The 23,749-nt window shown below is 41.8% G+C and overlaps 4 protein-coding genes across 7 annotated transcripts; 3 read left to right on the plus strand and 1 right to left on the minus strand.

Moving 5' to 3' along the window:
- The first annotated feature begins 239 nt into the window (after window positions 1-239).
- Window positions 240-4,002, plus strand: tektl1 (tektin like 1). The gene is made up of 8 exons (XM_029737481.1): window positions 240-668; window positions 882-1,166; window positions 1,351-1,455; window positions 1,702-1,867; window positions 2,573-2,739; window positions 2,813-2,908; window positions 3,104-3,217; window positions 3,404-4,002. The coding sequence occupies exons 1-8, from the start codon at window positions 405-407 to the stop codon at window positions 3,599-3,601; spliced, it is 1,395 nt and encodes a 464-aa protein (XP_029593341.1). The 5' UTR covers window positions 240-404; the 3' UTR covers window positions 3,602-4,002.
- Window positions 4,003-4,384: 382 nt separating this feature from the next.
- On the plus strand, window positions 4,385-5,988 carry LOC115176802 (sperm acrosome membrane-associated protein 4-like). Its single transcript, XM_029737109.1, has 3 exons — window positions 4,385-4,944; window positions 5,260-5,379; window positions 5,513-5,988. Exons 1-3 carry the CDS (start codon window positions 4,893-4,895, stop codon window positions 5,716-5,718), a joined length of 378 nt encoding a protein of 125 aa, XP_029592969.1. The 5' UTR covers window positions 4,385-4,892; the 3' UTR covers window positions 5,719-5,988.
- Window positions 5,989-6,523: 535 nt separating this feature from the next.
- LOC115176511 (zona pellucida sperm-binding protein 3) lies at window positions 6,524-9,425 on the plus strand. Its single transcript, XM_029736540.1, has 8 exons — window positions 6,524-7,075; window positions 7,163-7,278; window positions 7,457-7,557; window positions 7,675-7,849; window positions 8,263-8,374; window positions 8,632-8,744; window positions 8,873-8,946; window positions 9,190-9,425. Exons 1-8 carry the CDS (start codon window positions 6,605-6,607, stop codon window positions 9,423-9,425), a joined length of 1,398 nt encoding a protein of 465 aa, XP_029592400.1. The 5' UTR covers window positions 6,524-6,604.
- Window positions 9,426-9,562: 137 nt separating this feature from the next.
- LOC115177034 (Friend leukemia integration 1 transcription factor) lies at window positions 9,563-23,226 on the minus strand. 4 transcript variants are annotated; one of them, XM_029737488.1, is made up of 10 exons: window positions 23,005-23,226; window positions 16,350-16,555; window positions 15,737-15,906; window positions 14,199-14,402; window positions 14,020-14,094; window positions 12,142-12,213; window positions 11,837-11,899; window positions 11,660-11,707; window positions 11,247-11,330; window positions 9,563-10,654 (listed from the first exon to the last, which is right to left on the minus strand). In XM_029737488.1, exons 2-10 carry the CDS (start codon window positions 16,487-16,489, stop codon window positions 10,131-10,133), a joined length of 1,380 nt encoding a protein of 459 aa, XP_029593348.1. In that variant the 5' UTR covers window positions 16,490-16,555; window positions 23,005-23,226; the 3' UTR covers window positions 9,563-10,130. The 4 variants fall into 4 exon arrangements, with proteins under 4 accessions (XP_029593348.1, XP_029593345.1, XP_029593346.1 ...); XM_029737485.1 differs by having other exon boundaries at window positions 22,881-23,023; XM_029737486.1 differs by lacking the exon at window positions 23,005-23,226 and adding an exon at window positions 22,332-22,854.
- Window positions 23,227-23,749: the final 523 nt, after the last annotated feature.

Raw genomic sequence — 23,749 nt, forward strand, 5'->3', positions numbered from 1 at the left:
TAAACGGTCATGGCTAGAAGGGATCCAGCGTTTGTCAGAATGTACTTTTTGTAGGCAGTTTAGGAGAACTTACGCAGTAGGTTAGAATTAACGTGGCAGTTGAGAATTAGGATAAAGTCAGGAAAAGGGTTAGGGTTAGTTAAAAAACAACTTTTGATGTAAATTTGACAAAAGCTGGAAGCTATTTAGACATGACCTCACCCCACAACTGACTCACCTATTGTCCAATCACAAAAAGGACCATGGTTTCTGGTTACTTGGAAACTGTTGCTTTGGAGATGATATTTCAACGCTAGTTTATTTGACCCTCGGGGGGTTGAGAGGCACTTTTCGTAATTTGTAGCCTATTCAAAAGAGACTTGATAGTTAAAAATAGATTTAAAAAAGGCTTGAGTAAATGGAAAATGCCTGTTCAGTCAGTTCCCCTCGCCTCTGTGACGATAGGACCGCAGTCTTGGCGAGATGATACGATGCACTCTATAAGGCGAGCGGAACACTTGGTGCGGCAAACCCACGCAGGACGGCCGGGGTCTATCAGCCGTGCGCGGAGCTGTAGCGCCACCGCGTTAACCCCGAGGCGCACAGACACAATTGAAGTGGTTGGAGGTGGTGATACTCATGATGCTTTGTGCAAGAATAAAGTCAGACCCCAAAACACAGGGACAATGGTGAGAGTTTAATATCTTAAAGTTATGATGAATTCAATTAATAGTGAATGAATGTGCACTATTTTAAATCCTGTTGGCTGTATAAGCTTTAGCCTAAAATGTAAGTTGGTGGTAATTGCTGTTTTGCGAAATGATGCAATCACAGTTTATGAAATTAAGTTATATATTGTTGTATATGTAGACTTCAATGTCATTATCTTATGTCATGTTTAGTTCCCATATGCTACCACCACCACATTTGTGGTCCCGTTTCCCCCTCCCTGCTTCCGAGAGCAGTGTGCAGAGGCCAGTGTCGGGGTAGCAAGGGAGTACATGCGCCGTGTGAGGGAAATGGAGGGCGAGATACGTAGACAAGCTGGCCGGGTGGCACATGAATGCATTAAACTGGAGCGGGAGAGAGGCCTCCTGGAGAGGATGCTGAGGAGCCTGAGGTGTGAAACGCTGATCAACAAGAAGAGTGTGGAGGGAAGGACCATAAGACCAGCTACTACTGAGACTGTGAGTTCAGTGTGTGCAGTGCATGTGTCACAACTTCATTTATTTGTGTTCATTTCATATTTCCACCTGACCCCAAGTTATTCTGCCCAGTATTGCTTTGCTGAACTACATTAGGCCTATATGTATTCCAATCTACTGTATGGCTATGAGAAAACAATACTTCAGATGATTGTTCTGTTTCCAGGGCAGAGACGGAGCAGATCATTTACTGGAGTGTGAGAAGAGAGAACTCACTGAGCTGAAACAGGAGCTGGAGAGCACTCTGAGGAGCACACTAGCACAACTACAGGTGATGACATCTAACTGCTAGAGGCCGGGTTACTGTAAAAACACGATGACAAATGCTAATGTGTCTTTATAAAATAAATGTGATTGGTCGCATTCTCTCTTTTTATGGTTTTCAATGGATACAGGTGCATAGGGTTATGATTATGCCTATTCAAGAAAGTTGTCGAGATATCCCTTGATTTGCTATTGATATACCCGTTAAAAAAAGAAGCCCTTATTTCTCTCTCTCTCTCCTTGCCGTGTATAGACCCTGGGTCAGTGCAGTAGGCAGCTGTTGGACTGTGCCAGTGAGAGAGCGCGTGTTCTAGAGCTTCTACCACACACTGGCTCTGGCTCTCTCTCCGCAGGGGGACGGGGAACTCCCTCCCAAGGCCTCATAAAACTACCAGAGCCAATCGGCCCCTTCACTCCAGGTGCTATGTCAATAACATACTGTACTAGTGTAACACAGTTTATGGCACTGCAGTGACGTCACCTTGTCCCATATAGTGCCTATTGTGGTTACACTTTGTTTAATTGTCAGTGATTCACCTAGTTTTTGTCTTAGACGCGACATGGTGACAGTGTAATTACATAATAGTTACATACCGTCATTTCCGGACTATAAGCCGCAACTTTTTTCCCACGCTTTGAACCTCGCGGCTTAAACAATGATTTTTTTTTGTTGAAAGGAGATGACTTCAGTGGTTTCAGTGCACAGGAGGAGGAAGATAGTGACCAATGACTTTCTTGGTAGGCTACTGTTTACTGCAATTTTTTTATTTTTTGTTACAAGCCATGTTTCGTTAAAGCCTGTGTAAAGTTCATTTGTTTCAATGTACCGGTAGGCACCTGCGGCTTATAGACATGTGCGGCTTATTTATGTTCAAAATAATATTTTTTTTAAAATTCAGTGGGTGCAGCTTATATTCAGGTGCGCTCAATAGTCCGGAAATTACGGTAATAGCCACTCATTTATTTATTTGGGATTTATTTAAACCAGCAGCTGTAGGCTTACCATTTGCTAGTTAGTCCCACAAATTGCCCATTTCTACTATACACTCTTAGCGAATACTAGGCAAATATCAGCTGAAACAGGTCTGAAAAAGAAAGAATTACCAATATCTTTCCCTTCTCAGAATGTAAGCAGGTTCTGGAGTCTTCCACTCTGGCTGTGAACCAATCACAGCTGCTACGAGAAAACATCAGGCAGATGATTGGCAATGCCATCGCCAGGCAAAAAGCGGCCCATCGTACTGTCAATGACGCCCTGGTGAAGAAAATAGCTGAGACCGTCACTCTGAAGGTACAGCATGGGACATACGATAGTATTTAACATTTAAAAGTCAAAATAGTAAAACTCTCATTCTCTCGCACAGCAAAACCTCACAACTATGTCTGCAGCCACCAGGCAGGCCATTTTCCGCAAACAGAGGCAGCTGAACTGCATTCGTCACAGCCATGACAGAGCACTGGTCAGTATGTGAGTGGGACTGTCTGTAAGCTTTGTCATGGATAAGCATGTGCATTGAAGATAGTGTCTGTATCTGTGCTTGTTTGGTAAAGAAAGAGCCACTAACGCTGGTGTAATGGTTGGTTGGTTGTAATGTTGATAGTGGGTGACTTCACTACTCCACCCCTATCTTCCTATGTTGTCATGTGTTTTCCAGGGCCCTGAGTACAGTGGGGATATACTTTCCAGAGAGAAACTGAACAGGCCTATAGTAAAGGTTTACCACAGACACCCTGGGACCCAGTTACCTGAGGCTGCTCATCTCATACAGGTAACTAACGACCTTCCTCTAAAAATGAACATGAATGGCACTTTCTCTTATTATGTACTTGGCCATTTACTGTAGTAGACTCACATTTCTGTGCAAGTCTTCCATTGACATCAATGCATGATTTATGCATTAGTGCTTGCTCTCATGTTTGAATTCAGCCCTCTGAGTCTTGTGTTTTTCTCTCAGGGTAGTTCTGTGTTGAGACACTGCCTGCTGTCCTCTGAAGAGGAGCTCTCCAGGCTGCAGGGCACGTGTCTGCAGCTGGTGGCCAACCTGCACGGCAAGAGGGCCGCAGAGCAGGTGGACTCTGCTGTGGTCAGGCTGCGGCGGCAGCTGGTCGACAGACGAGCAATGCCCACTTTCCTCCAACAGGGGTTGTACTAAACTCATTATGTAGTGCATGACTCAATTCGTCTTTCCCTCAATGTTTCCTCTCTCTTTGGCTCCTTCTCAAAATGCATTGGAGGAGAAGATCAGAGGGAAGAAAGCTCTAAGGTTCATCTTCCCTCTGATCTTCTCCTCCGATGCGTTTTGAGAAGTAGATGAGGAATCGAGGAAAGAGAAGAGCCCGAATCTATAGTTGTATACAAACGGCATGTGTGTTTTCTCCAGGATATGAAGTGAAAGATGGACCAATGTGCTGAAAAGGGACCATTTAAACAAGATATTAGGAAGGTGTGTTTTTTAACCTAGTCATGTGTGGCATCCCAACCCTCGATTAACCACATTTCTGTATTACACCATTAATGTGTACTTGAAATAAACAAACAGTATTTCTCTGCAAACTCAGCCCTATTGCTTATTGTTTGGGAGTCCGTTAGAGCAGAAATGTTCATGGGTTTCATTGGCATGTACTTGATCTCCGTGTCATACTGCCATTTTGTACAGCTTGGCATCTATATTGCGAATTGAATATGTTCAGCATAGACTGCATTAGAATCACAAACAGTTTACTGCACTGTTTATGTTCAACGTCACCTGTGAATATATGTATACTGTTAAAGTCCAGTCTCCATCGCACCCTCCTCTTCAGTCCGAGTCACAAGACGGCAAGTCACTTGACAGTCCTGCCTCTAAACTTCATGTTTTTCATTAAGAAATATGGGATGATTCAATAAGCCTCTTCTTTAGTGAGCGGTTACAGAATACTTGTATAAAGGTCCTCTATACATGTCAAAGCAGTACTGTAGATTTCAGCAATATATTTCTGTATCTTCCTTGCAATACACACTATTTAACTGAATACTAGATAGTTTGTTTCTACTTAAGTATTTATGCAGATTCCAGTGTACACTTTACAATCAGCCATGGCGGAGGACTTCAGTTTTATCACTAGCGGATAATGTCCTAATTGAATCAGATGTGTTGGGGTGGGGAGATAATTAAGGTAGCCTCTTGTTTTCCTAGATACTATCTTCAGATCTGAGCAGACGATGCATGAAGAGAGAGAAGACTAAAAGTACTGGCATAATACCATAGGTTTGTACAGACGCATCCCCCAAAAGGACGACATCAACACATTTTACTAGATAAGAGAAGGTTGCAACAAGTTATTGTTCTTTAGATGATCTAGATAACGAGAAGACAGAAAGGTCTTGAGGAGCTGGGAAAGCAGTCAAATCAAAGGGAATACAGGATATTGTCTTCGTTTGGAGAGAGACAAAAAAAACAAGTGATGTCGCAGCTTCTATGCCATCTGCTTTTACTGTGTCTGGTACCACCTGTGGGTAAGTGGAAGAGAAAGGAGTTAGAAACGGAATACTTATATTGCAATGTATCATATACTGTGTTTGTGTGTGCGTGCATGTGTGTTTATGGGAGAAGCTAATTGGTGTTGAGTTTTGTATATTGACTTGTGCATTATTACATTAACAGAATTGTTTAAGCTCCTCCCACCCATTTCCACCATAAGACTTTAGCTTCTTCCTTAGGTAATATTGACAGTGAAGATTATCAATCAAAAATCTCTACTATCCTTCAGTCCCTGCGCCAAACCTTCGTTTTACTTTGTTCTTAGTGTAATCAATATCTTTCTCTTTCAGTTCCTCTGTTTTGCTACACCTGTGTTTTCCCTGCCATCTCCCCACTGGACTGTATCAAGTTCCCTCAGAAGTGTCCTCCAGGTCAGCTATGTCTGTCCAGCAAAGCTGTGGGGGAGCGCGGTGAGATCTCCTTTAGTTACATACATTGTGTTTGTGTGCCCGCATGTTTCTGCTTGAGTATGTCCACCTGAGTGTGTACTAATAACACCGTCAATGTAACGCTAACTCGGTCATAAACACCTTTAATCTACAGGAGAATTCAGTGTGACGCTGTATGAGAAGAGCTGTGTCCTCTCCGCCCTGTGTGGCCTGACTGGTGAGAAGTACGCCATGGGCCTCAACTTCACCTTTACCAATGAATGCTGCTCCACCCACCTGTGTAATGGAGCCGCAGCCCCCTCTGCCCTCTACTGGACTGGCTCTGCTCTCTCTCTCCTCTCATTCACTCTCTCACTGTGATTTACCCACCTTTAAATATAATGCCACTGACGCTAAATTCATAAGGAAAACATGACCACATTCAGTTGGCTAGCATCGTCGAAACGTTTCAGATATAAATGATGAATAGAGCTGGCATGATTCCTTGTTCTAATTGTCGGAGAGGCATGTTTGTTATACACACCGTATTTCTATCTGTCTGTTCCAAAACGTTGTATTCTGCTGAATGTGGCCCAGGTGTTTAACACAAATATGTGTGCTTTCTCTACATTAAAAATATTGTCCATTGAACTGACCATTTTCTAGAGATGAGCAAACACACACATGTTTTTTTCTCAAGTAATGTAAAAATAATGTGCTTAACACTTCTTTTACATCTAGGCATATAATTAACAATATCCCACATTTATCTGTCACCAAAGTTGAAAATGAGAGCTAACAATGTACAAACCATTCACTGTATGGATAATAACTTGTCTGGATATAATCTATAATTGTCTATTTGTATTTTCTTCATTTTTATAGGCCCTGACTATTTTTGTCTAGTCTATCAAAACTTTTAGGCAGGCATAATCATCTATTATAATATTTGAATCAAATGTATCTAATATTTTCCCTGCAGTTCAAATGTCCTCGGTGGCACGAGGTCTCCAACAGCTGTTTTTGATTCTGCCTCATACTGCAAGGAATATTGCGCGTTCACGTTGTAGTTGGAACTAGGAAACTCGGAAAAATTCGACTTGCCAACTGGTTGTACACGTGCGTTGATCAACGAATCAGCAAGTCGGAAATGTCTAAGCTTCCTAGTTCCGACTAGTATTTGAACGCGGCATACCTATGGCTATGAATTGACGCAGGGCCTGATTTTGCTCGAGTTATTGTACAATTTTGGTACAGGAATATAGATATGTTTTATATTTTCAACTTGGCCTTTTTGTTCCTTTTGCATTCTCTAAGAGCAGAGGGAGGCTCAAATGAACGCCAGTCATTTATAAAACCTTCTGTGAAGGTATTACTCGCCGAAGACTCACCATCTTACCTCGAATTACCTGTGTTCCAGCACTCAAGGGTGCCGCTGGTAGACAAGGAACATTTCTCTCCAGTCCGTGGAACTGGACACGAACAATTACCGGATAAAGTTAGGAAAATACTGATCCCCGTGTACCCAACACAGAAGCCCTCTGGTCCAAAAAGTCAATCCCGCGAAGTGATAACACTTTGTAACATCAACAAGATGTTCGTGCAGGTAAAGAAAAACATTTTGGGCTCCGGGGGTTCACCGTCTCAACTGACACTCGGAACATGCCAAGCCAATAAATCTACAAAAGATTCCCTCATCTTCGAATACGACCTCGGCCTCTGTGGGAGCAAGCGCTCGGTAAGGCTTGTCAGCATTCATAGGCCTACATTTCCCAGAAATACCTTGTTGATATTGACATAGGCCTAATTATCTTCAATAAAACAGCTCGTAAATAATCGTGTGGCCTACTCCAACACTCTCCGATATGACCCTCCGAAGCTCCAAGGGCCTATCAGGCGAGCTGCACCATTCACCCTGCGAGTTGGCTGTCACTTCAACAGGTGACTTGCAGTATTCACACTATTTTATGATGGATTGATGTTTACCTTGAGTTCATGTCACTGGAGGAGTTATCATTCCATACAAAGAAAACGACATCAATGATAGCAGGTTGGCACAACATTTAAAAGTTGATTTATAGTCAATGCCAATTATTTACATTTGCTTATTTCTTTCCAGATATCATTACTCCTACAAAATAGGCTACATGCTGAATGTGGTACACAAGGTGTCAAAACCAATGAAGAACAGAATCCCTTCCATGCTCACTGCACGTAATGGTAGGGTATAGATGAGCCATTGATCTACAGTAAATGAGTAGTCCTCATGTTATAGAATGTACTTAAATGAGCCCTCAGGTAATTGAAAGATCTGACTACTCATTCTCTCTCCCTCAGCTCAATGGAAGAGACTTGCCCCATCCGATGGGTATTCTATGGGAAAGCCCATGTACTTTCAGGCTGAAGTGCCTTCCATGTCTAAAGATGGACGTCTCTATGTCCACTCGTGTAATGTGACCGTTAAGCGGTCACACTCCTCTACGCCTCAGTTTGCTGTCATTGACAATTTTGGGTAATGTAGACATGCAGTATGCCAGATCACTTCTATCAGTATCATTTGCACAGTACTTTGCTTTTAGAGGCAATCTGTAGCTGAAACAATAACAAAGAAAACCCCCGCCCATGTTTTGGCAAAAATCTGAGGGATGCGGCTGGAGAAATGTAACCACTCTCAAATTCATAGAGTGAGCAATAGATGCAAGTACTGACCATCTATGACATCCAAATGATAGTTTTGGGTTCTTATGTTGTACCACAGTTGTACTAGGCTCATGCAGCATTGATAAGTTATATTCTTCAAGAATATATGGGTACATATCATTCATTTCTAACTCCAAAAATGAATGTAGCATTTGCAGATTGACCCTTTTAAAAAAAGAAGAAAAAAAAGAACTTGGATTTAACAGTAATCTATTTTCTGCTCAGGTGCATGGTTGAGAGCAGAAACAACAGTGGCTCCAGATTCATCCCATATAAAAGGAATGTTGTGAGGTTTACCATGGATGCCTTTCTGTTTCAGGGAATGGCAGCAGGGCAGGTATGTTAAGGCTGCACTCCGTTCCTAATATACAGTAACCATAGTCAACTGAGCAGTAGTTGAACTTGAGTGCTATGCCCTCATTAGATTTCCTATGCAATACATGGCCTTCATCAAGCATTATAACTACTGAGCTTAATCTTTTTCTTTCCCTTGTCTATGCAATTCATTTTACTGAGGTCCTCTGACACTACATTGCACTGGAAGTAGTATGTACATAAGTATGCAAACTAGATTCTGTGCCACATTTGAATCAGCCCGAGCCACCTCTTCGGCCACAGCAGCTCTACATGCACTGTGCTATGTCTGTGGGGAGGTCTGTCCCCTCTTCAACTGCGAAGGCCTGCACTTACGATTCTGCAGCAGGAGGGTAAGCCCTGCTAATACTGAAGCTGTTTGATACTTTATCCATATAGGCCTGCAAAAGATGATAGAAAACCATGAATAATAGAAAAAAGACTCATGTTGCTCTGATGCATCTTGGTCTGGTCCAATCAGATGGAAGGAGCTGTATGGAGCTTCTTCAGTCTGCTCCTGTTGTGAGTCCACGTGTAGCTCTGCTGTCCCCTCTGGTGAGTACTGTGACTACAAGTGTATCTTTGCATTTACTTACTGTTGGGTTTTGTGAGTTTGTTTTGGTCGAGTACTTTTTTGCATTTGTGAAGATGGCCTCATTATGATATGAATAATTTTTATTTGGAAAGCCATTTTCAAACATTTTACACACAAGCCTTAGCCTGTCATCAATGAGTATCCATTTATTCAGTCTGTGTCGGTGAGGATGTTTGGCATCTAACTTGCTCTGTGTACTCTAGCCACCACCAAGATGGTCACCAGCAAGTCGTGGTCGGTGGAATACCACACAAAGCCTGCTCTGACCCAGGAGGTGACGACAACCTCACAGCCCGAGACCGTGGTGGAGGGGCAGTTAGGTGTGAGGCAGGTGGAGAGACTTAAAGAGAGGCCTGTGAAGGGATTTGCTGTCGTGGAAGTGGAGCAGGTCTCTGAACCACACAGAACATTCGAGGAGTTCTTTGGTGTGGACAAATAGACAGCAAGTGTGGTCACTGCCCGATGTTCATGTCGATAATTCATTTTGGCAATAAAACAAATTACTGATACACCATCTAGTTAATATTTTTGTCAGTTAAAATTATCAATGGTTTGGAGAAAAGAAAGGAGACCAACTCAAATATACAAGTTTCTTTTATTGGCTTTACTACAGGTGTAAATGTTTTATTGCTACAATTGTATGACACATTCTATACAAGGATACTTTTACAAATGTTAGATCAGTGAATATAGTAATTGCGATCAAGACCTCATAACAGTTTTACGACTTCCCACACTCAGTGACTTTCCCCTTAAGTCCTTCAATGACCTCAATGACATATTAAACAAAATACTTACTTAATTGAAAAATGTGGTTTTCAAACAAGTGAATCACAGGCTATAATATGAACAAATTCTCAACCTCCATAGTTGAGAAATTCAAAAAGACAGAACCTTCATGGCTATCCCTTGGTCTCTACTAGTCATCATTGTTTACCTTTTTCCTTTTGCCTTTCCTATGGTGCCTCTGCTTGAAGATGTGACGTGAGCGTTATTGTCCATTTTACATTCTGTACTAACAGAACTCGCATAGCGTTACAACGTAATTTAGATGTTAAAGACCAGATGCATTGTGGATGGTATCTTGGATATCAGTCTGTTTCAGGAAGCTCTGCCATCCAGTCTAGTGCAAGACACCCATACCTCAATAGTATGAGCTCAGGTGGGAGTGAGTCCCCGGGTGCCTTGGCATGGGAGACCCCGGATACATGGGGCTGGTTGTTGAGTTCCAGTAAGTTGTAGACGGCCCAAAAAAGTTCCCAGGGGACACTGGCATAGGGGCGGCATGCGTGTTCATGAAGTTAATTTTTGGCTGGTGGCTGTGGTAGGGCTGGGCATAAGATACCTCAGTCTGATACTTAACAATGCCCCCTTCTCCGCCGTGGCTCTGGTGGGCCTGTGAGATGCCCTGGAAGTCAAATTTGTAGGCGTAGCGCTTGCCGTGCACCTTGGTCATGATGTTCTTGTCGTAATAGTAGCGCAGGGCGCGGCTCAGCTTGTCATAGTTCATGTTGGGCTTGCTCTTGCGCTCGCCCCAACGCTTGGCCACCTCGTCCGGGTCGGTCATCTTGAACTCGCCGTTGTTGCCCTCCCAGGTGATGATGCTGGAGTTGTTGCTGTCCGACAGCAGCTCCAGCAGGAACTGCCACAGCTGGATCTGTCCAGAGCCTTGGAAGAGAAACGGGACAGGGGGTGAGGGGAATGGATGCATCAAAGGGCTGGATTCTGTTAAAGCGAGCAAGATCTGTTTCTGAAATGCTTCTCTTAAGAGTAGGATTGGTTGTAGATTAGTGTCGTTTTATCCATACACACTTAATTTTTCTGTATTTGTATAGATTTTAAGATGTTTTTTTGCTTGAATATCCTTATCCATTATTATGTATTGATTTCCATTTCATTCTTTATGCGATGTGCACTGCACAGAACACAGGAAGAATTATCACTGTGAATGATTGTCATTTTTGTTTATCAATTAATCCCGTAAGGGATAGGTTGCCAACTGGCAATTTGACACGAAAATACAATTACATTTATTCACATGCAGTTTAATTCATGCACCATTGATATCTCCTTCTCGTGGACTATTTGCTATTGTCATATCAATCTATGACCCGTTTGTGTCTGAGAATATAACTTGCATAAGAGATACCACCAGGATTCTAAATACACTTTCAAGTTTGAGCTACTTCTGCAAATGTGACCTTTTTCACTGTGTGTCATGGAGAGAGACAGAACGTGGGTGGACCAGGCAGAAACCTACCCACAGGCCTGTGAGCGCTGGGGTCAGGCAGCCTGTATGAACTGTGTTTGCCTGTTCGTTTCTTGGAGTGGAGGGCCTGGCCTTCTGTGAGGAGATACAGAATTAATTCTGTCAAACAGGGTAATTCTGGTTAACGGGAGACAATAATTAAAATGTTTCAGCCTAGTTTTGCTAAGGGCGAATGTATAATGCTATTGTCTAGGTGGACATTTTTGTCTATGTGCCATCCCAGACAGGGAATGTATGACTATTTATTCTCTTTTTAAGGAATACCTCTGCCCTCTCTTCTCCTATTCAATCTATTTTGGAGTGTTACAGTTCATGACACCAAAGCAGACAGTGTAAAGGCCACATTTGTCACCACCTTTTTGGTTCACCAGTTTAACATGGTGCATTATGGGATATGCTCTCACCTGGGTTGGCTAGACGACTGCTGAGGGGACCTAATGCTTGGTATGGGTCTGCAAGGAAATTAAGGGTTGGAAGGTTAGATTGTTTTGTTAAGACATTGGCTTGACTATGGTACAAAGGTTATACCAGTGTTACAACATACTAGGATCAGGAAACGAGAAAGCAGTTCAGATGCACACCTTGCACAATTCTCGGCGGAGGCTCTGTGACTCTGGTGCTGTGTTGGTGCTCCATGGGAGAACCTAAATCAGAAACAACATGATGAAAACATGTGGACAAAGTTCTCTGTTTACTCTTAGTTTTCTCTATCATTATTCCATCTTGAACTACAAAATGCTTAATGAATTTATTCTGCCTCCACTGTGAAACACTGTAGTAATAATTTCTAGAACTAATATCTGATACAACTATTAGTATGAATCTGCCTTAGTGCTCACAAGAAATGTAAAGCACTGAGAATGAGATGTGATGTCGGTTATTGTACCTTTGGTTACTGCAGGCAGCATGGGGTTCGATGACCAGCTGTTCCTTCTGCCTATCTCCTCATAGCTGTTCTCTGCTCAAAAAGAACGGAGGGTGAGACGAGGCATCCACAGGAAGAAAGTTCAGAGAGGGGTAGCAGGGTGGATCCATTTGAATTCTATCACTTTTTGACAGCATCCCTTTTGATTTAAACAAAACTTTCCATAAAATGTTTGTACATGGAAGAAGTGGTCAGAAAGTGACATTTTGGACCTGAATACCAAAACATTCAGGAGATAAAGATGCTCAAAGTTGACCCATTTTGCATACCATACTATGAGACATCCATGTCTTCATCGCTGGAAAGGATAAACAGTTGAATATGATGTCTTAAAGGGTTTTCAGCTTAAAGGGTTTTCAAGTAAATGTTTTTTAAATGAAAATTGACTTTTTGACCTTTTTTTTTTAAACGTTAATAATCTAAAAACGCGTAAACTCTTATTTTCTTCATATATGCATATGTTGTAGATTAGACCCTACTTTACATCATCTGAGGTTTTTGTGTTGTGCCCGCCATTGGTTGGCGACACAACATGCTCTTTAATACAGGGTGGGTGTCAATCATAGAAATAGAATGGACCTTGAATATGAAACAAATCGGAGTTTCAGCGTTTATTGATAATTTATGTTTCAGGTTAAATTACATTTTTATTTTCAAGAAAGTATAAAATAGTTTGACAACACTGTAAGCTTTTAAATGATAGCAATCTCAACCGTTTCTGTTCCAGTGATGAAGACATAGCTGTCTCGTGGTATGGTGGGGTTTGTAAAATAGGTCAACTTTGAGCACCTTTCTCTTGAATGTTTTTGCAATTGGGTCCAAAAAGTAACTTACTGAGAACTTCTACAATGGGCAAATATGTATGGAATGTTTTGTTCAAATCAAAAGGGGGACTGTCAAAAGTGATTGAATTCAAGTGTATTTACCCAGCAGCCATAGAAGGAAGCAGTTTTTTCCAAACACAATCATGGTATCAATAATTGCTTCCATTTCGCCAGTTGCATGTCCGATTAATTGGACAGACTAAGTTATAAGGATCATTTAGTTGCTAATGTCAGCCTGCGGTACCTCGGAGGGTCTTCAACTTGACATACTACATGAGGGGTCAACACTGACCTAGCCTGCAACGTAATTTCCCAGAGTAGCTCAAACTGCGCATGCAATGTTTCCAAAAACTCCTCCCATGTAGCAAGATGGGGACACACTGAAATGATACTTCCTGATCATCAAATGCACCACTGAGCATTCCCATAGCAAACAATGGGGTATCGTCATCGATGGCTTCGTCCATATTTTTATTTTTTTACAGTCTATGGAAGAAAGCCCAAAAGCTGAGACTTAAAAGAGTGATTTGAAGCAGCCAGAAGAAAACAGACAGAGAGCTGAAGATGGTCCAGTATTCCTTGGGGTGAGTGTCCTTTTGACCGGGACATCTCTGTTGCCACTAGATTGTCAATTGTGTCCCAACGTGGGACCCATACTCGCCCATTTCTCTGCCGGTGCAGCTGTTTCCTGTCTGAAACTGACTGAGTCGTGGACTCGTCAAAGAGTCATCAACTCAGGGAAACGCTCCGCCAAAAACCTTTAAAGCGCTCTAAACTATGTAATCTGAAATAGCAACTCAACACTTCATTTTGAATGAGTGAAGTATTTGATCTGCCTCTGAGAGAGGTTTAAATAGATTATTCCTGCCACAAAACCCCTCCATTTTAATCCCCATCTCATTTTAAGGCTGTTTATCTCAATGCTCGCTAGCTCCAGGTTCTTTATGCATGCAGTTTAAGGATTTTACACTGTCACTGTGTTCTTGGTAATGAGTTGTGAAGTTAATTGTCTTACCTGATTTAACCTGTAGTCGGGGTTGTTGCTGTGTGTTGTTGGTTGGAGTTGTGGGGTAGGAGAAAGTAGGGCTGCCTAAAAAGAGATTCAAAGAAGGTTACATAGATCAGTTATGTCCTCATGGAGTATGAAAATGGTCATATGAAAAGTTTCTACGAGTCCCAGGCCGTAACCCTTACTCTGTCGGAGGTAATTGAGGTGGCCGAGCAGGATGTCTGCGTTGTAGGCGGACGTGAGGCGCATCATATCCTCCTTGGTCATCTTGCAGAGGGCCTTGCCCTCCAGTGTGTGGAAGTGCATGATGTCCACCTCCTCCAGGCTGTACTCCTTGATGGCCCAGTCCAGCCACTGGCGCACATGGTCCTGGGTCCACACCTCAGGGTCTGGGACCAGGAGGAAGAGGAGGACAGGGAGAGAAGGAAGAGAGATTGGTAAGTCGTGGTAACAGGAGGTTGTTGTAACTCACACAGACCCATCATCTCATAAAGTTGAGAAGTTACTTGTAAATGTTTTCTTCTCCTCAAATGAAACTAAAGGTGTTTTTAAATGTACAGTAAGAACCCAAAGATGACGTTTTGGACCTCGTGAATACCCCAAAATATCAGCTAGTAGTTAGATGCCTTGCCTCTGTCTGTACCCTAGGGCATGGGTTCCCAAACTGTTTTGCTTTATGACCCACCAATTGAGTTGTCTTTTGAGTTGCGACCCACCATAAGGGTTGAGCGGTGAGAAAAAAAACAGACGCAGACCAAATAATAAGTAAAACATATCTTGGCAGCGGAGAGAGAATGTTGCAGTTTCATACCTAATCTCCTACAATTCTATGCATTTTGACATGGCTAATGCAGTGTTCTTATGCTCAAACATTACAAAATCTGATTGTCTAGCTTTTATTTAGTTGATTGTTAGTTTTCAAAGATTATAGGCTGTTATTGAAAAATAAATAGGTCCTTTTGTATTTTCTACATACTTTCTATTTGGTTTAAGTTTACACTGAAAGCGTTTTCATCCGGTGTCCCAGAAGTGGGTCCTGACCATCAACTTTTCTTTTTCATGAGCGGATGGTCAGGGGGCTGGAACATAATTACAAATCATTTGTTGACTGCAAATTGACCGCAAGATGCCCAAACAGATATTTGATTAAAACATAATTTCAAACCTTGCTTACATTTTTATCTATCTATTATGTGTGGGAATACTTTAACAGAATGTAAATCACTTGTAGCTGATTTGCTGGTGTTTTTATAAAAAAATGTATGTCCCAAAATAAAAATACTATTATCAATGTTTTTGTGTTCAGAACTTGGGGGGTATGGGGCCCTGCCCTAGGGTCTTCATTGTCCTTGTTTAACACAGCTGTGATGTAATATCCGTGTATTATCATGGCCACTAGAATAGCTTGGCCTGTGTGACTCAGGCTAAGAATCAAACCTTGTAGTCTTGTCAATGAATTGTATAGATTTAACACACCTCATGTTTGGAATGTCATCTTAGGTGGAATCTCCCAACAATGACTCACTGGCTGGATTCCATTCTAAAAATGTGCTCCCTTCCCAGTCCCTAAAATCTGCTCTTAATGGCTGACTCCCAAATGATGGAAGATCATTTAACAGGTGAAGGCAATATGATGGGAACACCATCCCAGCCTATTCTCTTCGCAGATCCTTGTGTGCCTTAGGATCTGGGCACCCCTCCACTGAGTGTGTTGGCACTTCACCTGCGGGCACTATGACTCTCTTCTCCTCTGTGGCGCTGTTGGGCGGGGTGGCGGTCTGGGGGCTGGCGCGGGGCTCAGGGTACGAGGCCTGGTAGGCCAGCTGACCCCCTTCGTTGCTGCTCATGTGTCTGGAGCGTTTGGTCACACTGCAGTCCACAGGGGACTCACGACTGTTGAGAGAGAGAATAGGGAGATGAGTAATATTCTGGTATGATTCTGTGTGATCCTGTTGCAGTATTTATTATGGTGATGGTAAACTCTCTTGAATGTAAAAAATATATAACACTAAATAAGTGGGAATGAGGTGTATATATAACACCAAATAAGTGGGAATGAGGTGTATATATAACACTAAATAAGTGGGAATGAGGTGTATATATAACACTAAATGAGTGTGAATGTGGTAAATATAACACTAAATGAGTGGGAATGTGGTAAATGTAACACTAAATAAGTGAGAATGTGGTATATATAACACTAAATAAGTGGGAATGTGGTAAATGTAACACTAAATAAGTGAGAATGTGGTATATATAACACTAAATAAGTGGGAATGTGGTATATATAACACTAAATAAGTGGTATAACTTCTCTGTGATGCGCCCTCCCTCACCTGGTTCCGTTGATGTGCTCTCCTCTCTTCCCAGGGTTCTGTGCTCCCGGCCCGGCCCACTCCGGCTCGGTGGGTTCTTGGCTCTCTTCGGAGGCCTGGCTGAAGCTTCCCGGTGACGTCATCTCGCCCTTCATGTGCATGGTCGTGGCGGCAGGGAAGGGCGACTCGAAAATGGACTGGTCCTCGCTCACCACGGACAGTGCTTCCTGCCGGCATGGACAAACAGTGGAGTCAGCGGTTACGGTAAGTGTTGGCCACAACTAGTCATGTGATGATGGTAGCCAGGAAACTGCTCACACCTCTGAGGTTTTTCCACACTACGTTGAATGGAACACGCATGATGAAATTTTACACCCTAATGAGTCTTGTTCTATTGATGAAGGATTTATTCATTCACGTTTCTAACTTTGTTATAGTCCAGATGTCTTTAGAATATGTGATTGGTGACTTGAGGAATATTACATGGAAAATAGAGGATTGTGGCATGAAGTTTATAAATCACTGTCATTATTGATCAATTTAGCTGTATCATAATGTTTGATTGCAGTTACTTGCGGAACACTGGCATCGACGTTTGGAGAAATGAGAGCTTCCGTGATCTTTGTCACAGTTTTAATTCGTTGGGATTGGGGTGATGGGGGGGAGCTTGGTGGAGTCAGATCAAGATTTGAGACGCTTTCTTTGTGCTGCTTCCTGTGTTTAACGCTGACAAAGGCCCCCAAACTCCAAACCATTCTTCAAGATGGCACTCTTGTGTGTGTGTGTGTGTGTGTGTGCGTGTGTGTGTGTGTCTGCGAAGGAGTGTCTATACAGTGGGTAAGGATAGGCCTTGTTTTTGAGTCTTTGTGTGGGTAAGTATATATGTGTAGGTCTAAGTGCGTGTGTGTTTAGAGGACTTCACTATTGTCTTTGTGGCTCGTACGTCAGTGCTGGGCTTTTTCGGTGGCCCACAGGAAATCTGGCCCCCATGTGCAGAGAAACCTTTTGGCACAGGCCAAGGGAAAGGAAACAGAGGGGGGCCACAGTGTAAAGATGTGGCTCATTTAAAGCTGGAAAACAACCTAGGGTTGATGAAGGTAGGGGAGGATTGGGTACGTGGAACAGCAAGAATACACAGCCTTGATTGAAGTTCAAAGTGCCGCACTTCCATTGTCTTACCTGAGCATTGTAAAGTGTTTCATGCATGGTACACATTTAGTGGCATTTCCTTCTTCAGACTAACAGTGACAGGACTGTTAGCTATAGCAACATTGAAGCTTAATTGAATGACATTAATATATCAAACTGTCGTAATATTATTTCAGTACTGACACTGAAATGTTAGTACATGTGATGTTTGTTTTCAGTGGTAGAGGAACAACACATCACAGGTCCACCACACTTTCCTCCCTGACCGTTACCCTCTCTCTCTCCTCTCTTTCTGTCTCTTTCCTCTCGCTTCTCTCTTTCTTCTCCCTGTCTGTCTCCCTCCTCCTCTCATGTTGTGCAGAGGCCCTGACAGCAGAAGTGAAACTAAGGGCTGAGCTGAGAAGAGGTTGAGGCTGAGCAGCAACGATTCACGGAGAGGGCCATGTGCACCATTCTCATATTGTAATGTTATGCATTGGAGTGATCAATTGTCGAACTTCTTATCTTTCATTAGGTTCATTCATTGTTTCAATGGCGTGTTTGTGCATTCACAAGCTCATACACCTGCTCTTTCTCCCTCTCCCTCTATAGCTTGCAAACTGACACAAATATACCGAATGTGGCCTGACCGCCAATGCCACAACTGACTTCCTGTTCAATGAGTTTCGTAGAAGCTAGGCCCTGTTGCTGAGGGACACAAAATAGTTTTGAAAACAATTTTTGTCTGCACACACACAGCATACACACTACAAACACACATTTTAAAGTCCTGTCAGTTCTGCTGTCCAAGTGACAATCTTTTTCTTCTTTTTTTTCAGCATATTTGTGCACTATCACACTTAGGCCATTTTTATCTATTGAACGGTTTGTACTGAGTGTACTAGGCCCACCTAAGGCTAATACTAGATACTGCCATAAAAAGGGCTGTTGAACAAAATACATAAGCCAACAGAACCATACACAGGCAGAACATGTAGGACTGTAAGTTAGAAGTCTGTTGTCTCAGGTTCAGCTGCTTAATGGTTGATGGTTAGCAGCACATCAGATAATCATCTTATGAATCAGCCGCATAGGGTGGTGCTCGAGCTGTTCACCAATAGTGACACATCCTTGTACCACAACCATGTACTACCAACTGTTGTGAAACATCCTCACATTCACATCCTCACATTCACAACAGAACTCTAGCTTAATAACCTCTATTGGAACTCAAACACAGTGCAAAAGCAAACAAATATTTACTTGTCCAACACCTGCTTCCCACCTAATCTCTCTTACAGTTCCTAGATACAGTTGAAGTCGGAAGTTTACAAAACTAGTTTTTCAACCACTCCACAAATGTATTGTTAACAAACTATAGTTTTGGCAAGTTGGTTAGGACACAAGTCATTTTTCCAACAATTGTTTACAGACAGATTATTTCACTTATAATTCACTGTATCACAATTCCAGTGGGTCAGAAGTTTACATACACTAAGTTGACTGTGCCTTTAAACAGCTTGGAAAATTCCAGAAAATGTCATGGCTATAGAAGCTTCTGATAGGCTGATTGACATCATTTGCGTCAATTGGAGGTGTACCTGTGGATGTATTTCCAGGCCTACCTTCAAACTCAGTGCCTCTTTGCTTGACATCATGGGAAAATCAAAATAAATCAGCCAAGACCTCAGGAAAAAAATGGTAGACCTCCACAAGTCTGGTTCATCCTTGGGAGCAATTTCCAAATGCCTGAAGGTACCACATTCATCTGTACAAACAATAGTACGCAAGTATAAACACCATTGGACCACGCAGCCGTCATACCGCTCTGGAAGGAGACGCGTTCTGTCTCCTAGAGATGAACGTACTTTGGTGCCAAAAGTGCAAATCAATCCCAGAACAACAGCAAAGGACCTTGTGAAGATGCTGGAGGAAACAGGTACAAAAGTATCTATATCCACAGTAAAACGAGTCCTATATCGACATAACCTGAAAGGCCGCTCAGCAAGGAAGAAGCCACTGCTCCAAAACCGGCCTAAAAATCCAGACTATGGTTTGCAACTGCACATGGGGACAAAGATCGTACTTTTTTGAGAAATGTCCTCTGGTCTGATGAAACAAAAATAGAACTGTTTGGCCATAATGACCATCGCTTTGTTTGGAGGAAAAATGGGGAAGCTTGCAAGCTGAAGAACACCATCCCAAACGTGAAGCGCGGGGGTGGCAGCATCATGTTGTGGGGGTGCTTTGCTGTAGGAGGGACTGGTGCACTTCACAAAATGAATGGCATCATGAGGAATGACAATTATGTGGATATATTGAAGCAACATCTCAAGACATCATTCAGGAAGTTGAAGCTTGGTTGAAAATGGGTCATACAAATGGACAATGACCCCAAGCATACTTCCAAAGTTGTGGCAAAATGGTTTAAGGACAACAAAGTCAAGGGATTGGAGTGGCCATCACAAAGCCCTGACCTCAATCCTATAGAACATTTGTGGGCAGAACTGGAAAAGCATGTGCGAGCATGGAGGCCTACAAACCTGACTCAGTTACACCAGCGCTGTCAGGAGGAATGGGCCAAAATTCACCCAACTTATTGTGGGAAGCTTGTGGAAGGCTACCCAAAACGTTTGACCCACGTTAAACAATTTAAAGGCAATGCTACCAAATACTAATTGAGTGTATGCAAACTTCTGACCCACTGGGTATGTGATGAAAGAAATAAAAGCTGAAATAAATCATTCTCTCTACTATTATTCTGACATTTCACATTCTTAAAATAAAGTGGTGGTCCTAACTGACCTAAGACAGGGAATTTTTACTAGGATTAAATGTCAGGAATTGTGAAAAACTGAGTTTACATACACCTTAGCCAAATACATTTAAACTTCCGACTTCAACTGTATATCTTTGATTCACAAGGGAGACTGATTATTAGTCTAAACCAAATGCATTGCAGTCTACATGCATAACTATGGTTAGATTAACTTTTGTTCCATATCATTGCTGAAGTTGATTTATGTTGTGAATGTATTTTAGCTTTGATCTGTGCTTATGGTGCCAATCCAGAGGCCTCGAATTGCAAAGAGGTTGTCTACCAAGGTGAATGTTCATTGCCAAACAAGAAAAGATTGACTCCGCTAAATATTCAATCGTCGATGATTTTAAAAAGTAAATGGATAAAAAGTAAATTATGCAATTGTTTATCACAATTTAAATGAATAAATAACTGCCTATTGAAACCAGAGCCATATATCAAGAAACGGTTTGTTTTGCTTATTGTATGCAGTTGATCACTAATTCACTACGGTGATCCATGTAACATGTGACCAACTCTGTCCTCAATATGGTGTTGAGGCCAAGAAAGCAGAAGTAGAGGTTGAGTCGAGCTGATTTTGCAAAGGCCTGCAGCAGCTGCTCCTTCAACATGCAAAAACATGTGGTTTTCACAACTTTTGATATGGCGACATCATGGCTTCTGTTACATGGCTTTTAGACAGTCGAAACAAGGCATGTACTGTAGCTGCCAATAATAAAGGATACACATGGAGAATGAGCACGGTCCTCTTGGCAATATTCAGAGTTAATGTATTCACATCTAAAACAATGCAGTACCTCGACACATCCAGTGACTTGATTCTGTTTTGTAACGTCTGTTGCCTTTTTCGTGTGGAGGGAGCGGAAATGTGTGCGGAAAGTCTGAGGTTTGAGACAGGAAGCCTGCAGAGCTCAGATAACAACACCTGACAAGCGCTTCTGTTTGCAGTTCAGGCCTCTATATTCTTTAAATAACTTTGTGACAAAAACAACTGACTTTATCTGGATGTTTTAGAAAATATCCATGTTTCAGTAGATGGGCCTTCATATTTAAAGTTTTAAAGTGTATGTGTGCGTGCTCCTAAATTACGCTCTCTATGTCACTGCAATAACATCCATTTTCAGTAACCAGAAGTAGCCTATTTACTCCCTCCCTCAGGTTATCCAAATAGTAGCCTAAGTATGTTAGTCTTATATGTTGTAATAGCTGTAGGGTATGAAGAAAAGTAATGATAATTTCGTTATATGTTTCTGGAAGTGATTTGATTTCAGTGGACGAGAAACAGGATGGACACCTGCAATGCGTGAAAGTAGGCTAAAGTTGTTGGTCCAAAACATATACATTTTAATCAAGTTTAATAACATGTTAATGTAAATGGCTTATTCCAATGCCTTAGCTACTTTAAAATATCATCAACATGGTGGAGGAACCAATTTCAAAACATGTTAAATCGTTTATTTCGTTTCGTTATTAGCCTCTAAATTGATATGTTTCGTTCTGCAAATAGGCTGAATTGATCGTGAGGTTTATAACCTTGTCAGAATATCCATTCGTTGTTTTAGTGCCTTTTTTTTCTCAAAGTTGAAGGTCCTTGTTGCTTTACAGGACAAGCTATTTAATCAGGCGCTACATATTTTGGTCGAACTATTCGTTAACTGTTTGGTTAAAATCACCCTATTATGTGAAAATAATAATCGGTATTGCTATAACAAGGAATACCTCAATACGTTATATTTGGAATTGATGCTGTTCGGTTGTCTTGGTCAGGGTTTGTGCCCCACCTTCATGATAAAAATGCGTTTCAAAACCATTAGATAAGTCAATATTTGATCTATTCCAATAAGTTAGGCTACATATTTAGGCCTAGTTATTCTCATCAATTTCGGTAAGCTTTAGATCGTCTTTATTTTATTATACCCCATTTTAATAATTCGATTAAAGAAGAAGAATTTCCCGAAGTCCTTTTGTTAATTGGATAAAATAATACTAACAGTTATTCATATGTTGTGGTAATGTTGATTTTAATGTTGAAATAAATGTAAAATATGAAATACCAGTCATCTCATGGATTTCGATCCTCCAACTCTATGGAAAGTGGCCTTTATACTCCAAATACGTTCCATGGCGCCAAGACACCTGCAACGAGCGCGCTCCAATAAACATGTACTGATCAAGATTGCTTATATGCTGTGTAATGTGTCGTCTTTATCGTCAATTGGGACAGATGCATCACTTCTTTAAATCACCTTTAACTTTCTTTAAACTAGCATATGTGCTTTTAACCCAGTAACGTCTGCATTAAACTTGACTAAACGAAACAATTAAAATAGCGAGTTCTGCGCGCTCCTTTTTACGCGTGCAATGCTGGACACCATTTCGTTTTTATCGGTGTGTAAAGATGTAGTGGTTACTTGTGTTATTAAAGAGCCGACATACAACCACGAACGGGAAGGAAGAGGAAATTTTGTACAAGAAGGAAAGAGTGGGGACCTCGCATCATCGCTTTGCCTCTCTCACTCAGCAAACAGAGACGTGCTAAACGACTCAGTGGGTGGCTGCGTATCGTTTTCACAAGCGACATTAAAACCAGTTCAATCGCCTACCTTTATCGTACAGTCCATTGTAGCAGTCACTCAGTCGTTGATTCTCATCTAGTCATTTAAACACGTTATAACTAGTCTGGATAGCCTGCCTGAATCACATCAACCCATACACAAGCGCATTTACCCTTTGGCGCAAACCATTGCAGCAACAATTCTTGCTTAGTCCATAACCGGATGGCAGTTTTTTTTTCTCTCTCACTCTAAATTGGGAAGTGAAGTCACTCTAACAAGGCATTAGGGTTGGGTCCCTACTGGTGAAACGAAGTCCTTTTTCATTTCTTACAACATTGCACACACAAACCTGCTGATTAGCCTACAAACCAACGATGACAATCTTCTTAATCTGACTGTGCCTAAAAGTTGATCAGGCTGATGATTGGACATGGAGCGATAAAGGTGCAGATAGAGTTGGGCTTCTATAGGCTTTGCTCCGAGTGTTGTTCTCATATTTATTGCCATCATGCATTTTGAGGTGCACAAACACATTACATCACGTGTGTTCCAAGCAACATGTCATTTACAAATGAATGTAGGCCTATTTCTAATTTGTTCTTGGACATTGTTGAGAGAAATACATTCGTTTGTCATTCAAACGCCTGTTGCTTGCAACTTTCTAAACTTGAATAGCCTCACCATAATAACCATAGTGGTAATGAACATTGTATAGCCTTCCTGTAGTTTTTCTAAATATGACTCCGGAAATTGCAACTGATGTCTAAAAATCTCTGACCGCAAACTTGCACACTGTGATAAAAAGAACCTCATCGCAAAGTAGGTTACAAAGAAAGACCATGTTCCCTTTAGCAAACGGATCATTTAAATGTTCTCTGACAAATAACCATCTATCGTCGATGTAGGAAAGGGCATAT

Source organism: Salmo trutta, chromosome 37 (genome assembly GCF_901001165.1).
Source record: "Salmo trutta chromosome 37, fSalTru1.1, whole genome shotgun sequence".
In the NCBI taxonomy this organism is placed as follows: Eukaryota; Metazoa; Chordata; class Actinopteri; order Salmoniformes; family Salmonidae; genus Salmo; species Salmo trutta.

What these genes read in the sequence shown, in the direction of transcription:
- tektl1 (XM_029737481.1), top strand. Translation starts at nt 405, where the DNA reads ATGCCTGTTCAGTCAGTTCCCCTCGCCTCTGTGACGATAGGACCGCAG. An exon ending in AATCGGCCCCTTCACTCCAG is followed by an intron (nt 1,868 to 2,572) that starts GTGCTATGTCAA and finishes TTCCCTTCTCAG; the next exon opens with AATGTAAGCAGGTTCTGGAG. An exon ending in CTGAGACCGTCACTCTGAAG is followed by an intron (nt 2,740 to 2,812) that starts GTACAGCATGGG and finishes TCTCTCGCACAG; the next exon opens with CAAAACCTCACAACTATGTC.
- LOC115176802 (XM_029737109.1), top strand. Translation starts at nt 4,893, where the DNA reads ATGTCGCAGCTTCTATGCCATCTGCTTTTACTGTGTCTGGTACCACCT. An exon ending in GTGTCTGGTACCACCTGTGG is followed by an intron (nt 4,945 to 5,259) that starts GTAAGTGGAAGA and finishes TTTCTCTTTCAG; the next exon opens with TTCCTCTGTTTTGCTACACC. An exon ending in CAAAGCTGTGGGGGAGCGCG is followed by an intron (nt 5,380 to 5,512) that starts GTGAGATCTCCT and finishes TTTAATCTACAG; the next exon opens with GAGAATTCAGTGTGACGCTG.
- LOC115176511 (XM_029736540.1), top strand. Translation starts at nt 6,605, where the DNA reads ATGTTTTATATTTTCAACTTGGCCTTTTTGTTCCTTTTGCATTCTCTA. An exon ending in CATGCTCACTGCACGTAATG is followed by an intron (nt 7,558 to 7,674) that starts GTAGGGTATAGA and finishes TCTCTCCCTCAG; the next exon opens with CTCAATGGAAGAGACTTGCC. An exon ending in GCTGTCATTGACAATTTTGG is followed by an intron (nt 7,850 to 8,262) that starts GTAATGTAGACA and finishes TTTTCTGCTCAG; the next exon opens with GTGCATGGTTGAGAGCAGAA.
- LOC115177034 (XM_029737485.1), bottom strand. An exon ending in CCGACTACAGGTTAAATCAG is followed by an intron (nt 12,214 to 14,019) that starts GTAAGACAATTA and finishes CTTTTTGAGCAG; the next exon opens with AGAACAGCTATGAGGAGATA. An exon ending in CAGCGCTCACAGGCCTGTGG is followed by an intron (nt 10,655 to 11,246) that starts GTAGGTTTCTGC and finishes TTCTCTTCCAAG; the next exon opens with GCTCTGGACAGATCCAGCTG.